The sequence below is a fragment of the Bufo gargarizans genome, chromosome 3, assembly GCF_014858855.1.
Source record: "Bufo gargarizans isolate SCDJY-AF-19 chromosome 3, ASM1485885v1, whole genome shotgun sequence".
Lineage (NCBI taxonomy): Eukaryota > Metazoa > Chordata > Amphibia > Anura > Bufonidae > Bufo > Bufo gargarizans.
The window spans coordinates 18527899-18543508 of record NC_058082.1 but is presented as its reverse complement, the minus strand read 5'-3'; the positions used below and the strand labels follow the sequence as shown (position 1 = coordinate 18543508).

The 15610-nt window shown below is 47.4% G+C and overlaps 1 protein-coding gene across 1 annotated transcript; it reads left to right on the top strand.

The window, feature by feature from the left end:
• Positions 1-6276: 6276 nt before the first annotated feature.
• Positions 6277-15382, top strand: LOC122930865 (gastrula zinc finger protein XlCGF71.1-like; the record flags this gene model as incomplete). The annotated part of the gene is made up of 2 exons (XM_044284532.1): positions 6277-6366; positions 14682-15382. A coding segment is annotated over exon 2 (636 nt), but the record flags the coding sequence as incomplete, so codon positions are not given.
• Between the last annotated feature and the right edge of the window lie 228 nt (positions 15383-15610).

Here is a 15610-nt window from a genome sequence, read left to right as displayed (position 1 = left end):
CGCACGGACCTGAGCAGCGTCCATGGAATACAGATGACACACGGAGGACGCACGGACCTGAGCAGCGTCCATGGAATACAGATGACACACGGAGGACGCACGGACCTGAGCAGCGTCCATGGAATACAGATGACACACGGAGGACGCACAGACCTGAGCAGCGTCCATGGAATACAGATGACACACGGAGGACACACGGACCTGAGCAGCATCCATGGAATACAGATGACACACGGAGGCGCACGGACCGAGGCAGCGTCCAAGGAATACAGGATGACACACGGAGGACCCGGAGCACGTCCAGGATCCATGACACCGAGGACGCACGGACCTGAGCAGCGTCCATGGAATACAGATGACACACGGAGGACGCACGGACCTGAGCAGCGTCCATGGAATACAGATGACACACGGAGGACGCACGGACCTGAGCAGCGTCCATGGAATACAGATGACACACGGAGGACGCACAGACCTGAGCAGCGTCCATGGAATACAGATGACACACGGAGACGCACTTCAACAGAGCAGCGTCCATGGAATACAGATGACACACGGAGGACGCACAGACCTGAGCAGGGTCCATGGAATACAGATGACACACAGAGGACGCACGGACCTGAGCAGGTCCATGGAATACAGATGACACACGGAGGACGCACGGACCTGAGCAGCGTCCATGGATACAGATGACACACGGAGGACGCACGGACCTGAGCAGCGTCCATGGAATACAGATGACACACGGAGGACGCACGGACCTGAGCAGCGTCCATGGAATACAGATGACACACGGAGGACGCACGGACCTGAGCAGCGTCCATGGAATACAGATGACACACGGAGGACGCACGGACCTGAGCAGCGTCCATGGAATACAGATGACACACGGAGGACGCACGGACCTGAGCAGCGTCCATGGAATACAGATGACACACGGAGGACGCACGGACCTGAGCAGCGTCCATGGAATACAGATGACACACGGAGGACGCACGGACCTGAGCAGCGTCCATGGAATACAGATGACACACGGAGGACGCACGGACCTGAGCAGCGTCCATGGAATACAGATGACACACGGAGGACGCACGGACCTGAGCAGCGTCCATGGAATAGCAGATGACACACGGAGGACGCACGGACCTGAGCAGCGTCCATGGAATACAGAGACACACGGAGGACGCACGGACCTGAGCAGCGTCCATGGAATACAGATGACACACGGAGGACGCACGGACCTGAGCAGCGTCCATGGAATACAGATGACACACGGAGGACGCACGGACCTGAGCAGCGTCCATGGAATACAGATGACACACGGAGGACGCACGGACCTGAGCAGCGTCCATGGATACAGATGACACACGGAGGACGCACGGACCTGAGCAGCGTCCATGGAATACAGATGACACACGGAGGACGCACGGACCTGAGGCAGCGTCATGGAATACAGATGACACACGGAGGACGCACAGGACCTGAGCAGCGTCCATGGAATACAGATGACACACGGAGGACGCACGGACCTGAGCAGCGTCCATGGAATACAGATGACACACGGAGGACGCACGGACCTGAGCAGCGTCCATGGAATACAGATGACACACGGAGGACGCACGGACCTGAGCAGCGTCCATGGAATACAGATGACACACGGAGGACGCACGGACCTGAGCAGCGTCCATGGAATACAGATGACACACGGAGGACGCACGGACCTGAGCAGCGTCCATGGAATACAGATGACACACGAGGACGCACGGACCTGAGCAGCGTCCATGGAATACAGATGACACACGGAGGACGCACGGACCTGAGCAGCGTCCATGGAATACAGATGACACCGGAGGACGCACGGACCTGAGCAGCGTCCATGGAATACAGATGACACACGGAGGACGCACGGACCTGAGCAGCGTCCATGGAATACAGATGACACACGGAGGACGCACGGACCTGAGCAGCGTCCATGGAATACAGATGACACACAGAGGACGCACGGACCTGAGCAGCGTCCATGGAATACAGATGACACACGGAGGACGCACGGACCTGAGCAGCGTCCATGGAATACAGATGACACACGGAGGACGCACGGACCTGAGCAGCGTCCATGGAATACAGATGACACACGGAGGACGCACGGACCTGAGCAGCGTCCATGGAATACAGATGACACACGGAGGACGCACGGACCTGAGCAGCGTCCATGGAATACAGATGACACCAGAGGACGCACGGACCTGAGCAGCGTCCATGGAATACAGATGACACACAGAGGACGCACGGACCTGAGCAGCGTCCATGGAATACAGATGACACACGGAGGACGCACGGACCTGAGCAGCGTCCATGGAATACAGATGACACACGGAGGACGCACGGACCTGAGGCAGCGTCCATGGAATACAGATGACACACGGAGGACGCACGGACCTGAGCAGCGTCCATGGAATACAGATGACACACGGAGGACGCACGGACCTGAGCAGCGTCATGGAATACAGATGACACACGAGGACGACCTGAGAGCCATGACAGATGGACACACTTATGCGCACGGACCTGAGCAGCGTCCATGGAATACAGATGACACACGGAGGACGCACGGACCTGAGCAGCGTCCATGGAATACAGATGACACACGGAGGACGCACGGACCTGAGCAGCGTCCATGGAATACAGATGACACACGGAGGACGCACGGACCTGAGCAGCGTCCATGGAATACAGATGACACACGGAGGACGCGCGGACCTGAGCAGCGTCATGGAATACAGATGACACACGGAGGACGCACGGACCTGAGCAGCGTCCATGGAATACAGATGACACACGGAGGACGCACGGACCTGAGCAGCGTCCATGGAATACAGATGACACACGGAGGACGCACGGACCTGAGCAGCGTCCATGAGCAGCGTCCATGAATACAGATGACACACGGAGGACGCACGGACCTGAGCAGCGTCCATGGAATACAGATGACACACGGAGGACGCACGGACCTGAGCAGCGTCCATGGAATACAGATGACACACGGAGGACGCACGGACCTGAGCAGCGTCCATGGAATACAGATGACACACGGAGGACGCACGGACCTGAGCAGCGTCCATGGAATACAGATGACACACGGAGGACGCACGGACCTGAGCAGCGTCCATGGAATACAGATGACACACGGAGGACGCACGGACCTGAGCAGCGTCCATGGAATACAGATGACACACGGAGGACGCACGGACCTGAGCAGCGTCCATGGAATACAGATGACACACGGAGGACGCACGGACCTGAGCAGCGTCCATGGAATACAGATGACACACGGAGGACGCACGGACCTGAGCAGCGTCCATGGAATACAGATGACACACGGAGGACGCACGGACCTGAGCAGCGTCCATGGAATACAGATGACACACGGAGGACGCACGGACCTGAGCAGCGTCCATGGAATACAGATGACACCACAGGAGGACGCACGGACCTGAGCAGCGTCCATGGAATACAGATGACACACGGAGGACGCACGGACCTGAGCAGCGTCCATGGAATACAGATGACACACGGAGGACGCACGGACCTGAGCAGCGTCCATGGAATACAGATGACACACGGAGGACGCACGACCTGAGCAGCGTCCATGGAATACAGATGACACACGGAGGACGCACGGACCTGAGCAGCGTCCATGGAATACAGATGACACACGGAGGACGCACGGACCTGAGCAGCGTCCATGGAATACAGATGACACACGGAGGACGCACGGACCTGAGCAGCGTCCATGGAATACAGATGACACACGGAGGACGCACGGACCTGAGCAGCGTCCATGGAATACAGATGACACACGGAGGACGCACGGACCTGAGCAGCGTCCATGGAATACAGATGACACACGGAGGACGCACGGACCTGAGCAGCGTCCATGGAATACAGATGACACACGGAGGACGCACGGACCTGAGCAGCGTCCATCGGAATACAGATGACACACGGAGGACGCACGGACCTGAGCAGGTCCATGGAATACAGATGACACACGGAGGACGCACGGACCTGAGCAGCGTCCATGGAATACAGATGACACACGGAGGACGCACGGACCTGAGCAGCGTCCATGGAATACAGATGACACACGGAGGACGCACGGACCTGAGCAGCGTCCATGGAATACAGATGACACACGGAGGACGCACGGACCTGAGCAGCGTCCATGGAATACAGATGACACACAGAGGACGCACGGACCTGAGCAGCGTCCATGGAATACAGATGACACACGGAGGACGCACGGACCTGAGCAGCGTCCATGGAATACAGATGACACACGGAGGACGCACGGACCTGAGCAGCGTCCATGGAATACAGATGACACACGGAGGACGCACGGACCTGAGCAGCGTCCATGGAATACAGATGACACACGGAGGACGCACGGACCTGAGCAGCGTCCATGGAATACAGATGACACACGGAGGACGCACGGACCTGAGCAGCGTCCATGGAATACAGATGACACACGGAGGACGCACGGACCTGAGCAGCGTCCATGGAATACAGATGACACACGGAGGACGCACGGACCTGAGCAGCGTCCATGGAATACAGATGACACACGGAGGACGCACAGACCTGAGCAGCGTCCATGGAATACAGATGACACACGGAGGACGCACTTCAACTGAGCAGCGTCCATGGAATACAGATGACACACGGAGGACGCACGGACCTGAGCAGCGTCCATGGAATACAGATGACACACGGAGGACGCACGGACCTGAGCAGCGTCCATGGAATACAGATGACACACGGAGGACGCACGAACCTGAGCAGCGTCCATGGAATACAGATGACACACGGAGGACGCACGGACCAACACAGATCCTTCACAGATAAAACACAAACATACAGTACATTTTTTTGGGAACATCAAATGGACACAGACATGGAAGGAGGCATCATGTGTCCTGCAGAAAGGTCCTCAGCTGTGGCCGGTTCTGTCACGTGTTATGTCTCCTGCCTATATATTCCGCGGCGCTCTACAGACATTGGGGGAGATTTATCAAAACTGGTGGAAAGAAAAACTGACTTAGATTTTATAAGGAGCAAAAAAGTGAAATCTGGAATCTGATTTGTTGCTGTGGGCGATAAGTTCTGCTTTCCACCAGTTTTGATAAAATTCCCCCAGTGTCATCACCCAGTGTCCCCAGTGCGGCTCAGAATCCCTATCAGTATGGTGGAGGAGAGGAAAGACACAGAAACACGGAAAGAACACAAACTACATGTAGATGTTATCACTAGACGGATATATCATCTCTACCCTCCCTCCAGTCTTCTCTGACATACAGTCCCATGTAAATAACATCACTCCCTCCCTCCTCATCTTCTCTAAGGTACAGTCCCATGTAAATAACATCACTCCCACCAGTCTTCTCTAACATGCAGTCCCATGTAAATAACATAACTCCCCTCCCTCCAGTCTTCTCTAACACACAGTCCCATGTAAATAACATCACTCCCACCAGTCTTCTCTAACATACAGTCCCATGTAAATAACATCACTCCCTCCCTCCTCATCTTCTCTAACACACAGTCCCATGTAAATAAACATCACTCCCACCAGTCTTCTCTAACATACAGTCCCATGTAAATAACATGACTACCTCCAGTCTTCTGTAACATACAGTCCCATGTAAATAACATCACTCCCCTCCCTCCAGTCTTCTCTAACATACAGTCCCATGTAAATAACATCACTACCTCCCTCCAGTCTTCTCTAACATACAGTCCCATGTAAATAGCATTACTCCCCTCCCTCCAGTCTTCTCTAACAAACAGTCCCATGTAAATAACATCACTACCTCCCTCCAGTCTTCTCTAACATACAGTCCCATGTAAAAAACATCACTCCCCTCCCTCCAGTCTTCTATAACATACAGTCCCATGTAAAAAACATCACTCCCCTCCCACCAGTCTTCTCTCACATACAGTCCCATGTAAATACCATCACTCCCCTCCCCCAGTCTTCTAGAACATACAGTCCCATGTATATCCCCCGGGCTTGGTAACAGCTGCAGGAGGCCCCTCCTAATAACCCGGTGTCTCCTCCATCTTCCCTCTTCCTCAGCTGTTCTTCTCCTCACTGTCCTGTCAACTCAGCAGCCGGAGACATGGAGGGGGGGGGCTCCACTGCTCAGTTACCGCCCCTCCCCCTCACTGCCCCGCCCCCTCTTCCTGCTTTTAAGGTGGAGAAGAAGAGTTTAGAAGAATCCGGTTCATCTCTTTGGCTCAGTGTCCGGCGCCATCACTATTCTACAGCCTCCTGCACAGAGCACCCCCCGAACTGCTCCAGAGGTAAGTGCTCCTGTGTGAGGTGTGTACTGTGCTGTGTATGTATGTGTACTGTGTGTATGTAATATGTGTGAGGTATGTACTGTGTGTATGTAATATGTGTGAGGTGTGTACTGTGTGTATGTAATATGTGTGAGGTGTGTACTGTGTGTATGTAATATGTGTGAGGTGTGTACTGTGTGTGTGTAATATGTGTGAGGTGTGTACTGTGTGTGTGTAATATGTGTGAGGTGTGTACTGTGTGTATGTAATATGTGGTGAGTATGTACTGTGTGTATTAATATGTGTGAGGTATGTACTGTGTATGTAATATGTGTGAGGTGTGTACTGTGTGTATGTAATATGTGTGAGGTGTGTACTGTGTGTGTGTAATATGTGTGAGGTGTGTACTGTGTGTATGTAATATGTGTGAGGTGTGTACTGTGTGTATGTAATATGTGTGAGGTATGTACTGTGTGTATGTAATATGTGTGAGGTATGTACTGTGTGTATGTAATATGTGTGAGGTATGTACTGTGTGTATGTAATATGTGTGAGGTATGTACCGTGTGTATGTAATATGTGTGAGGTGTGTACTGTGTGTATGTAATATGTGTGAGGTGTGTACTGTGTGTATGTAATATGTGTGAGGTATGTACTGTATATATGTAATATGTGTGAGGTGTGTACTGTGTGTATGTAATATGTGTGAGGTGTGTACTGTGTGTGTGTAATATGTGTGAGGTATGTACTGTGTACATGTAATATTGTGTGAGGTATGTTACTGTGTGTATGTAATATGTGTGAGGTGTGTACTGTGTACATGTATATGGGTGAGGTATGTACTGTGTGTATGTAATATGTGTGAGGCATGTACTGTGGTGTGTGTAATATGTGTGAGGTATGTACTGTGTCATGTAATATGTGTGAGGTATGTACTGTATATATGTAATAGTGTGAGGTGTGTACTGTGTGTATGTAATATGTGTGAGGTGTGTACTGTGTGTGTGTAATATGTGTGAGGTATGTACTGTGTATGTAATATGTGTGAGGTGTGTACTGTGTGTATGTAATATGTGTGAGGTATGTACTGTGTACATGTAATATGTGTGAGGTATGTTCTGTGTGTATGTAATATGTGTGAGGTGTGTACCGTGTGTATGTAATAGTGTTGAGGTGTGTACTGTGTGTATGTAATATGTGTGAGGTATGTACTGTGTGTATGTAATATGTGTGAGGTATGTACTGTGTGTATGTAATATGTGTGAGGTATGTACTGTATATATGTAATATGTGTGAGGTATGTACTGTGTGTATGTAATATGTGTGAGGTATGTACTGTGTGTATGTAATATGTGTGAGGTGTGTACTGTGTATGTAATATGTGTGAGGTATGTACTGTGTGTATGTAATATGTGTGAGGTGTGTACTGTGTGTATGTAATATGTGTGAGGTGTGTACTGTGTATGTAATATGTGTGAGGTGTGTACTGTGTGTATGTAATATGTGTGAGGTATGTACTGTGTGTATGTAATATGTGTGAGGTGTGTACTGTGTGTATGTAATATGTGTGAGGTATGTACTGTGTGTATGTAATATGTGTGAGGTATGTACTGTGTGTATGTAATATGTGTGAGGTGTGTACTGTGTATATGTAATATGTGTGAGGTGTGTACTGTGTGTATGTAATATGTGTGAGGTGTGTACTGTGTGTATGTAATATGTGTGAGGTATGTACTGTGTGTATGTAATATGTGTAAGGTGTGTACTGTGTGTATGTAATATGTGTGAGGTATGTACTGTGTGTATGTAATATGTGTGAGGTGTGTACTGTGTGTATGTAATATGTGTGAGATGTGTACTGTGTGTATGTAATATGTGTGAGGTATGTACTGTACATGTAATATGTGTGAGGTATGTACTGTACATGTAATATGTGTGAGGTATGTACTGTGTGTATGTAATATGTGTGAGGTATGTACTGTGTGTATGTAATATGTGTGAGATGTGTACTGTGTGTATGTAATATGTGTGAGGTATGTACTGTGTGTATGTAATATGTGTGAGGTGTGTACTGTGTGTATATAATATGTGTGAAGGATGTACTGTGTGTATGTAATATGTGTGAGGTGTGTACTGTGTGTATGTAATATGTGTGAGGTATGTACTGTACATGTAATATGTGTGAGGTATGTACTGTGTGTATGTAATATGTGTGAGGTATGTACTGTGTGTATGTAATATGTGTGAGGTAGTACTGTGTGTATGTAATATGTGTGAGGTATGTACTGTGTGTATGTAATATGTGTGAGGTGTGTACTGTGTGTATGTATATTGTGTGAGGTATGTACCGTGGTATGTAATATGTGTGAGGGTGTACTGTGTGTATGTAATATGTGTGAGTATGTACTGTACATGTAATATGTGTGAGGTATGTTACTGTGGTGTATGTAATATGTGTGAGGTATGTACTGTGTGTATGTAATATGTGTGAGGTATGTACTGTGTGTATGTAATGTGTGAGGTATGTACTGTACATGTAATATGTGTGAGGTGTGTACTGTGTGTATGTAATATGTGTGAGGTATGTACTGTGTGTATGTATATGTGTGCGGTATGTACTGTACATGTAATATGTGTGAGGTATGTACTGGTACATGTAATATGTGTGAGGTATGTACTGTGTGTATGTAATATGTGGAGATGTGTACTGTGTGTATTGTAATTGGTGAGATGTGTACTGTGTTATGTAATATGTGTGAGATGTGTACTGTGTGTATGTAATATGTGTGAGGTATGTACTGTACATGTAATGTGTGAGGTATGTACTGTACATGTAATATGTGTGAGGTATGTACTGTGTGTATTAATAGTGTGAGGTGTGTACTGTGTGTATGTAATATGTGTGAGATGTGTACTGTGTGTATGTAATAGTGTGAGGTATGTACTGTGTGTATGTAATATGTGTGAGATGTGTACTGTGTGTATGTATATGTGTGAGATGTGTACTGTGTGTATGTAGTATGGTGAGGTGTGTACTGTGTATGTAATATGTGTGAGGTGTGTACTGTGTGTATGTAATATGTGTGAGGTGTGTACTGTACATGTAATGTGTGAGGTATGTACTGTGTGTATGTAATATGTGTGAGGTAGGTACTGTGTGTATGTAATATGTGTGAGGTATTACTGTGTGTATGTAATATGGTGAGATGTACTGTGTGTATGTAATATGTGTGAAGTATGTACGTGTTTGTATGTAATATGTGTGAGGTGTGTACTGTGTGTATGTAATATGTGTGAGGTATGTACTGTACATGTAATATGTGTGAGGTATGTACTGTGTGTATGTAATATGTGTGAGGTGTGTACTGTGTGTATGTAATATGTGTGAGGTATGTAATATGTGTGAGGTATGTACTGTGTGTATGTAATATGTGTGAGGTATGTACTGTATATATGTAATATGTGTGAGGTATGTACTGTGTGTATGTAATATGTGTGAGGTGTGTACTGTGTGTATGTAATATGTGTGAGGTATGTACTGTGTGTATGTAATATGTGTGAGGTATGTACTGTGTGTATGTAATATGTGTGAGGTATGTACTGTGTGTATGTAATATGTGTGAGGTATGTACTGTGTATGTAATATGTGTGAGGTATGTACTGTGTGTATGTAATATGTGTGAGGTATGTACTGTGTATGTAATATGTGTGAGGTGTGTACTGTGTGTATGTAATATGTGTGAGGTATGTACTGTATGTAATATGTGTGAGGTATGTACTGTATGTATGTAATATGTGTGAGGTATGTACTGTGTGTATGTATTATGTGTGAGGTATGTACCGTGTGTATGTAATATGTGTGAGGTATGTACTGTGTGTATGTAATATGTGTGAGGTATGTACTGTATGTAATATGTGTGAGGTATGTACTGTATGTATGTAATATGTGTGAGGTATGTACTGTGTATGTAATATGTGTGAGGTGTGTACTGTGTGTATGTAATATGTGTGAGGTATGTACTGTATGTAATATGTGTGAGGTATGTACTGTATGTATGTAATATGTGTGAGGTATGTACTGTGTGTATGTAATATGTGTGAGGTATGTACCGTGTGTATGTAATATGTGTGAGGTATGTACTGTGTGTAGGAATAGTGGTATAGACAGGCATTCTATATCGAGTGTCGTGCAGATATACTACGATAACGTGGCTATTTATTGGATGCTATTTTGCACATATAATATGGTACCTATATCATAATAAAAGAGTATAAGAAATAATAACAATATACAAACAGATCGTGTACAAAAAGAAGTCAATAAGAACTCTTCAAATGTCCCAAATAATGTCTATAGAGATTTGCTGGTCAAACCAAAGATCATAATTCGAGGGATTTTTCTCCTGGGATTTTCTGTCATACCGCATGTACGGTGGGAATCAGACATGTAGCGGTGAATCCGCTGTATTGTTCTGTTTGGTTTGTAATATATTAGAACAACTTAATAATGTTGTCAGAGTTCACCTTGCGTAATGCATTGCTGGTCTGAGTAGTTCTATAGGTTTTATGTAGTTAGGCCTCCTGCACACAACAGTATTTTTTCACGGTCCGCAAAAACGGGGTCCGTAGGTCCGTGATCCGTGACCGTTTTTTCGTCCGTGGGTCTTCCTTGATTTTTGGCCGTGCGGAGCCAAACGGATCTGTCCTGAATTACAATGCAAGTCAATGGGGACGGATCCGTTTGACGTTGACACAATATGGTGCAATTTCAAACGGATCCGTCCCCATTGACTTTCAATGTAAAGTGAGGAGTCCCTTTTATACCATCGGATCGGAGTTTTCTCCAATCCGATGGTATATTTTAACTTGAAGCGTCCCCATCACCATGGGAACGCCTCTATGTTAGAATATACTGTCGGATATGAGTTAGATCGTGAAAACTCAGATCCGACAGTATATTCTAACACATGGTGATGGGGACGCTTCTAGTTATAATATACTACAAACTGTGTACATGACTGCTGCCTGGCAGCACCCGATCTCTTACAGGGGGCCGTGATCAGCACAATTAACCCCTCAGGTGCCGCACCTGAAGGGGTTAATTGTGCGTATCATATCCCCCTGTAAGAGATCAGGGGCTGCCAGGCAGCAGGGGGCAGACCCCCCTCCCTCCCCATTTTAAGTTTCATTGGTGGCCAGTGCGGCCCCCCCTCCCTCCCTCTATTGTATTTATAACATTGGTGGCACAGTGTGCGGCCCCCCCTCCCTCTATTGCATTTATAACATTGGTGGCACAGTGGTGCCGATCGGTAACCATGGCAACCAGGACGCTACTGCAGTCATGGTTGCCATGGTTATTTAGCAATATTAGAAGCATCATACTTACCTGCTGGCTGCTGCGCTGTCTGTGACCGGCCGGGAGCTCCTCCTACTGGTAAGTGACAGGTCTGTGCGGCGCATTGCTTAATGATCTGTCACTTACCAGTAGGAGGAGCTCCTGAACGATCACAGACAGCGCAGCAGGTAAGTATGATGCTTCTAATATTGCTAATTAACCATGGCAACCATGATTGCAGTAGCGTCCTGGTTACCATGGTTACCGATCGGAGCCCCAGCGACTAAACTGGGACTCCGATCGGAACTCTCCGCTGCCACCAATGATCGGGGGGGGAGTCCGCACACTGGCCACCAATGTTATAAATACAATAGAAGGAGGGAGGGGGGACGGGGGGGGGGGGACGCACACTGGCCACCAATGTTATAAATAAAATAGAGGGGGGGGGGGGGCGCACACTGTGCCACCATGTTATAAATACAATAGAGGGAGGGAGGGGGGGCGCCGCACACTGTGCCACCAATGAAATTGAAACTGGGGAGGGAGGGGGGTCTGCCCCCTGCTGCCTGGCAGCCCCGGATCTCTTACAGGGGGCTATGATACGCACAATTAACCCCTTCAGGTGCGGCACCTGAGGGGTTAATTGTACGGATCACAGCCCCCTGTAAGAGATCGGGTGCTGCCAGGCAGCAGGGGGCAGTCATGTACACAGTTCGTTGTATATTCTAACTAGAAGCGTCCCTATCACCATGGGAACGCCGCTGTGTTAGAATATACTGTCGGATCTGAGTTTTCACGAAGTGAAAACTTAGATCTGAAAAAGCTTTTATGCAGACGGATCTTCGGATCCATCTGTATGAAAGTAACCTACGGCCACGGATCACGGACACGGATGCCAATGCAGTGCGCCCCTCCAGTATAATAAACATTGGTGGCGCAGTGCGCCCCCCCCAATATAATAAACATTGGTGGCTGCAGTGTGCCCCCCCAACACCCCAGTATAATAAACATTGGTGGCGCAGTGCACCCCCCAGACAATTCAATAATCCGCAGCACTCGCCGGTAAATGATGAAAATAGTGGTGATTTATTCACTCAAGCAGCCAATATACAGCGACGTTTCGACCTCAGTTGGTCTTTATCAAGCAGTGAGTGACCATATCCCAGTGTGCCTTAAATAGTACTGGGACACTGGGATATGGTCACTCACTGCTTGATAAAGACCAACTGAGGTCGAAACGTCGCTGTATACTGGCTGCTTGAGTGAATAAATCACCACTATTTTCATCATTTACCGGCGAGTGCTGCGGATTATTGAATTGTCTGGATGAGTTGGGACCCCCAGCCAGGATCCCTATCTGCGCGCACCATTTGGCTTGTAAGCCATTTCCTGGTCAGTACCCAAATGAGTGGGATGAGTAGTGCTGCCAACCCCTGAATTTTCTGCAGTGCACCCCCCAACACCCCAGTATAATAAACATTGGTGGCGCAGTGCGCCCCCCCAATATAATAAACATTGGTGGCGCAGTGCGCCCCCCAACACCCCAGTATAATAAACATTGGTGGCGCAGTGCGCCCCCCCCCCAATATAATAAACATTGGTGGCGCAGTGCGCCCCCCCAATATAATAAACATTGGTGGCGCAGTGCACCCCCCCAACACCCCAGTATAATAAACATTGGTGGCGTAGTGTGCCCCCCCCCTCAATATAATAAAAATTGGTGGCGCAGTGCGCCCCCCCTCAATATAATAAACATTGGTGGCGCAGTGGGCAGTGCCAATGAGGGTTAAAAAATAAAAAAATAATTAACTCACCTCCTCCAATTGATCGTCTCCTGTTCTTTCTTCAGGACCTGTCAAAGGACCTGTGGTGACATCACTGTGCTCATCACATGATACATCACATGATCCATCACCATGGTAATGGACCATGTTATGAGCTCAGTGACGTCACCAAAGGTCCTTAAGAAAGAACAGGAGACCGGCAGCTACGCGATCAACTGGAGGAGGTGAGTTAATTTTTTTTTATTATTTTTTAACCCTCATTGGCACTTCCTACTGAGCCACCAATGTTTCTTATTCTGGGGTGTTGGGGGGGTGCACTGTGCCACCAATGTTTCTTATGCAAATACAAGAGGCGGGTGCCGGAATCAAATAGCCGGCACCCGACCTCTATGAAAGGGAGCTGCGATCAGCGGCAGTTAACCCCTCAGGTACCGCACCTGAAGGGTTAACTCAACTGCCGCTGATCACAGCTCCCTGTCATAGAGGTCGGGTGCCGGCTATTTGATTCCGGCACCCGCCTCCTGTATTTGTATTACAGGTCAGTTTTCTTCATTGGTGGCGCAGTGGCCACGGCCCCTCTCCTCCTCCTCCCGTCTCTTCTTATTGGCGCAGGCAGCAGCAGCACAGGGGGGAGGGAGAGACTCCTTCTCCACTGCGCTGCTGAGAAGAACATCGGCGGCGGGGCAGAGAACTATCATCTCCTGTGCCCCGCCGCTGTATTCAATTGCAGAGCTGCGGCGGCCGGTCTAGTCGCAAATGGCGACAAGACTAAAAAGTCTTGTCGCCATTTGTAAATTCTAAGTCGCATTGGCGACCATTTTGGTCGCCATCTGGAGCCCTGACCTTGCTGTTTGCGATGGGTGGTAGACATGGCTCCAAAAGGGGATGTCTCTGATGACACATTCCCTTTAGTTCTAGATGGTGATAGAGTTTCTAAGGACTTGGGGAACATTAAATGCCATTTCATAGTGGCAAATAAATGTGGCAAACAGAATCTGCGGACAGTTTTAATTAATGTATGTTGCCATGTTTATTGGCTTTTTTTTATAAATAACTCTTTTTGGGATAGTAATTTATTTGTAATTAGGAAAAAGAGAATCTCTCGTGTTGATTTCTTGGCTGTATCCTGATATGTCTTGAACATTGTATAGATTTTCTGCATTCATATGTTAGAATATCAATAGTCTTCTTGGAAAAATTTGTGCTTCTTTTTCCAGGTGAAGACAGTACGAGAGGCTCCCAAGAACATTATCTTATATCTGCCTCTGATGATTGGGGAAAAATGGAACTAGACAGATCGGAGAACATGTATGAACATTCCGAACACAGAAAGTATTTTAAAAATAATTCTAATCTCTCTGTAAATGAGAAAATTCAAAGAGATGGAGAGCATCAGAGAATTCACACAGGGGAAAAGCCACATTCATGTTCTGAATGTGGGAAAAGCTTTACCCAGAAATCAGCTCTTTCTCGACATCAGAAAATTCACACAGGGCAGAGGCCATTTTCATGTTCTGAATGTGGAAAATGTTTTTTTCAGAAATTAAAGCTTGTGAATCATCAGAGAACTCACACGGGTGAAAAGCCATTTTCATGTTCTGAATGTGGGAAATGTTTTTCCCACAAATCAGCTCTTTCAAGACATCAGAGAATTCACACAGGAGGGAGGCCATTTTCATGTTCTGAATGTGGAAAATGCTTTATTCATAAATTAAAGCTTGTGAATCATCAGAGAACTCACACAGGGGAGAAGCCATTTTCATGTTCTGAATGTGGAAAATGTTTTACCCACAAATCAGTTCTTTTTGGACATCAGAGAATTCACACAGGAGAGAAGCCATTTTCATGCTTAGAGTGTGGACAATGTTTTACACAGAAATATTATTTAAATAAACATCAGAAAATTCACACAGGAGAAAAGCCATTTTCATGCTCAGAATGTGAGAAATGTTTTACCTATAGCTCAAATCTTATTCAACATCAGAAAATTCACACAGGGGAAAAGCCATTTTCATGCTCAGAATGTGAGAAATGTTTTACCTATAGCTCAAATCTTATTCAACATCAGAGAATTCACACAGTGGAAAAGCCATTTTCATGTTCTGAATGTGGAAAATGTTTTAATAAGAAATTAAGTCTTGCTGTA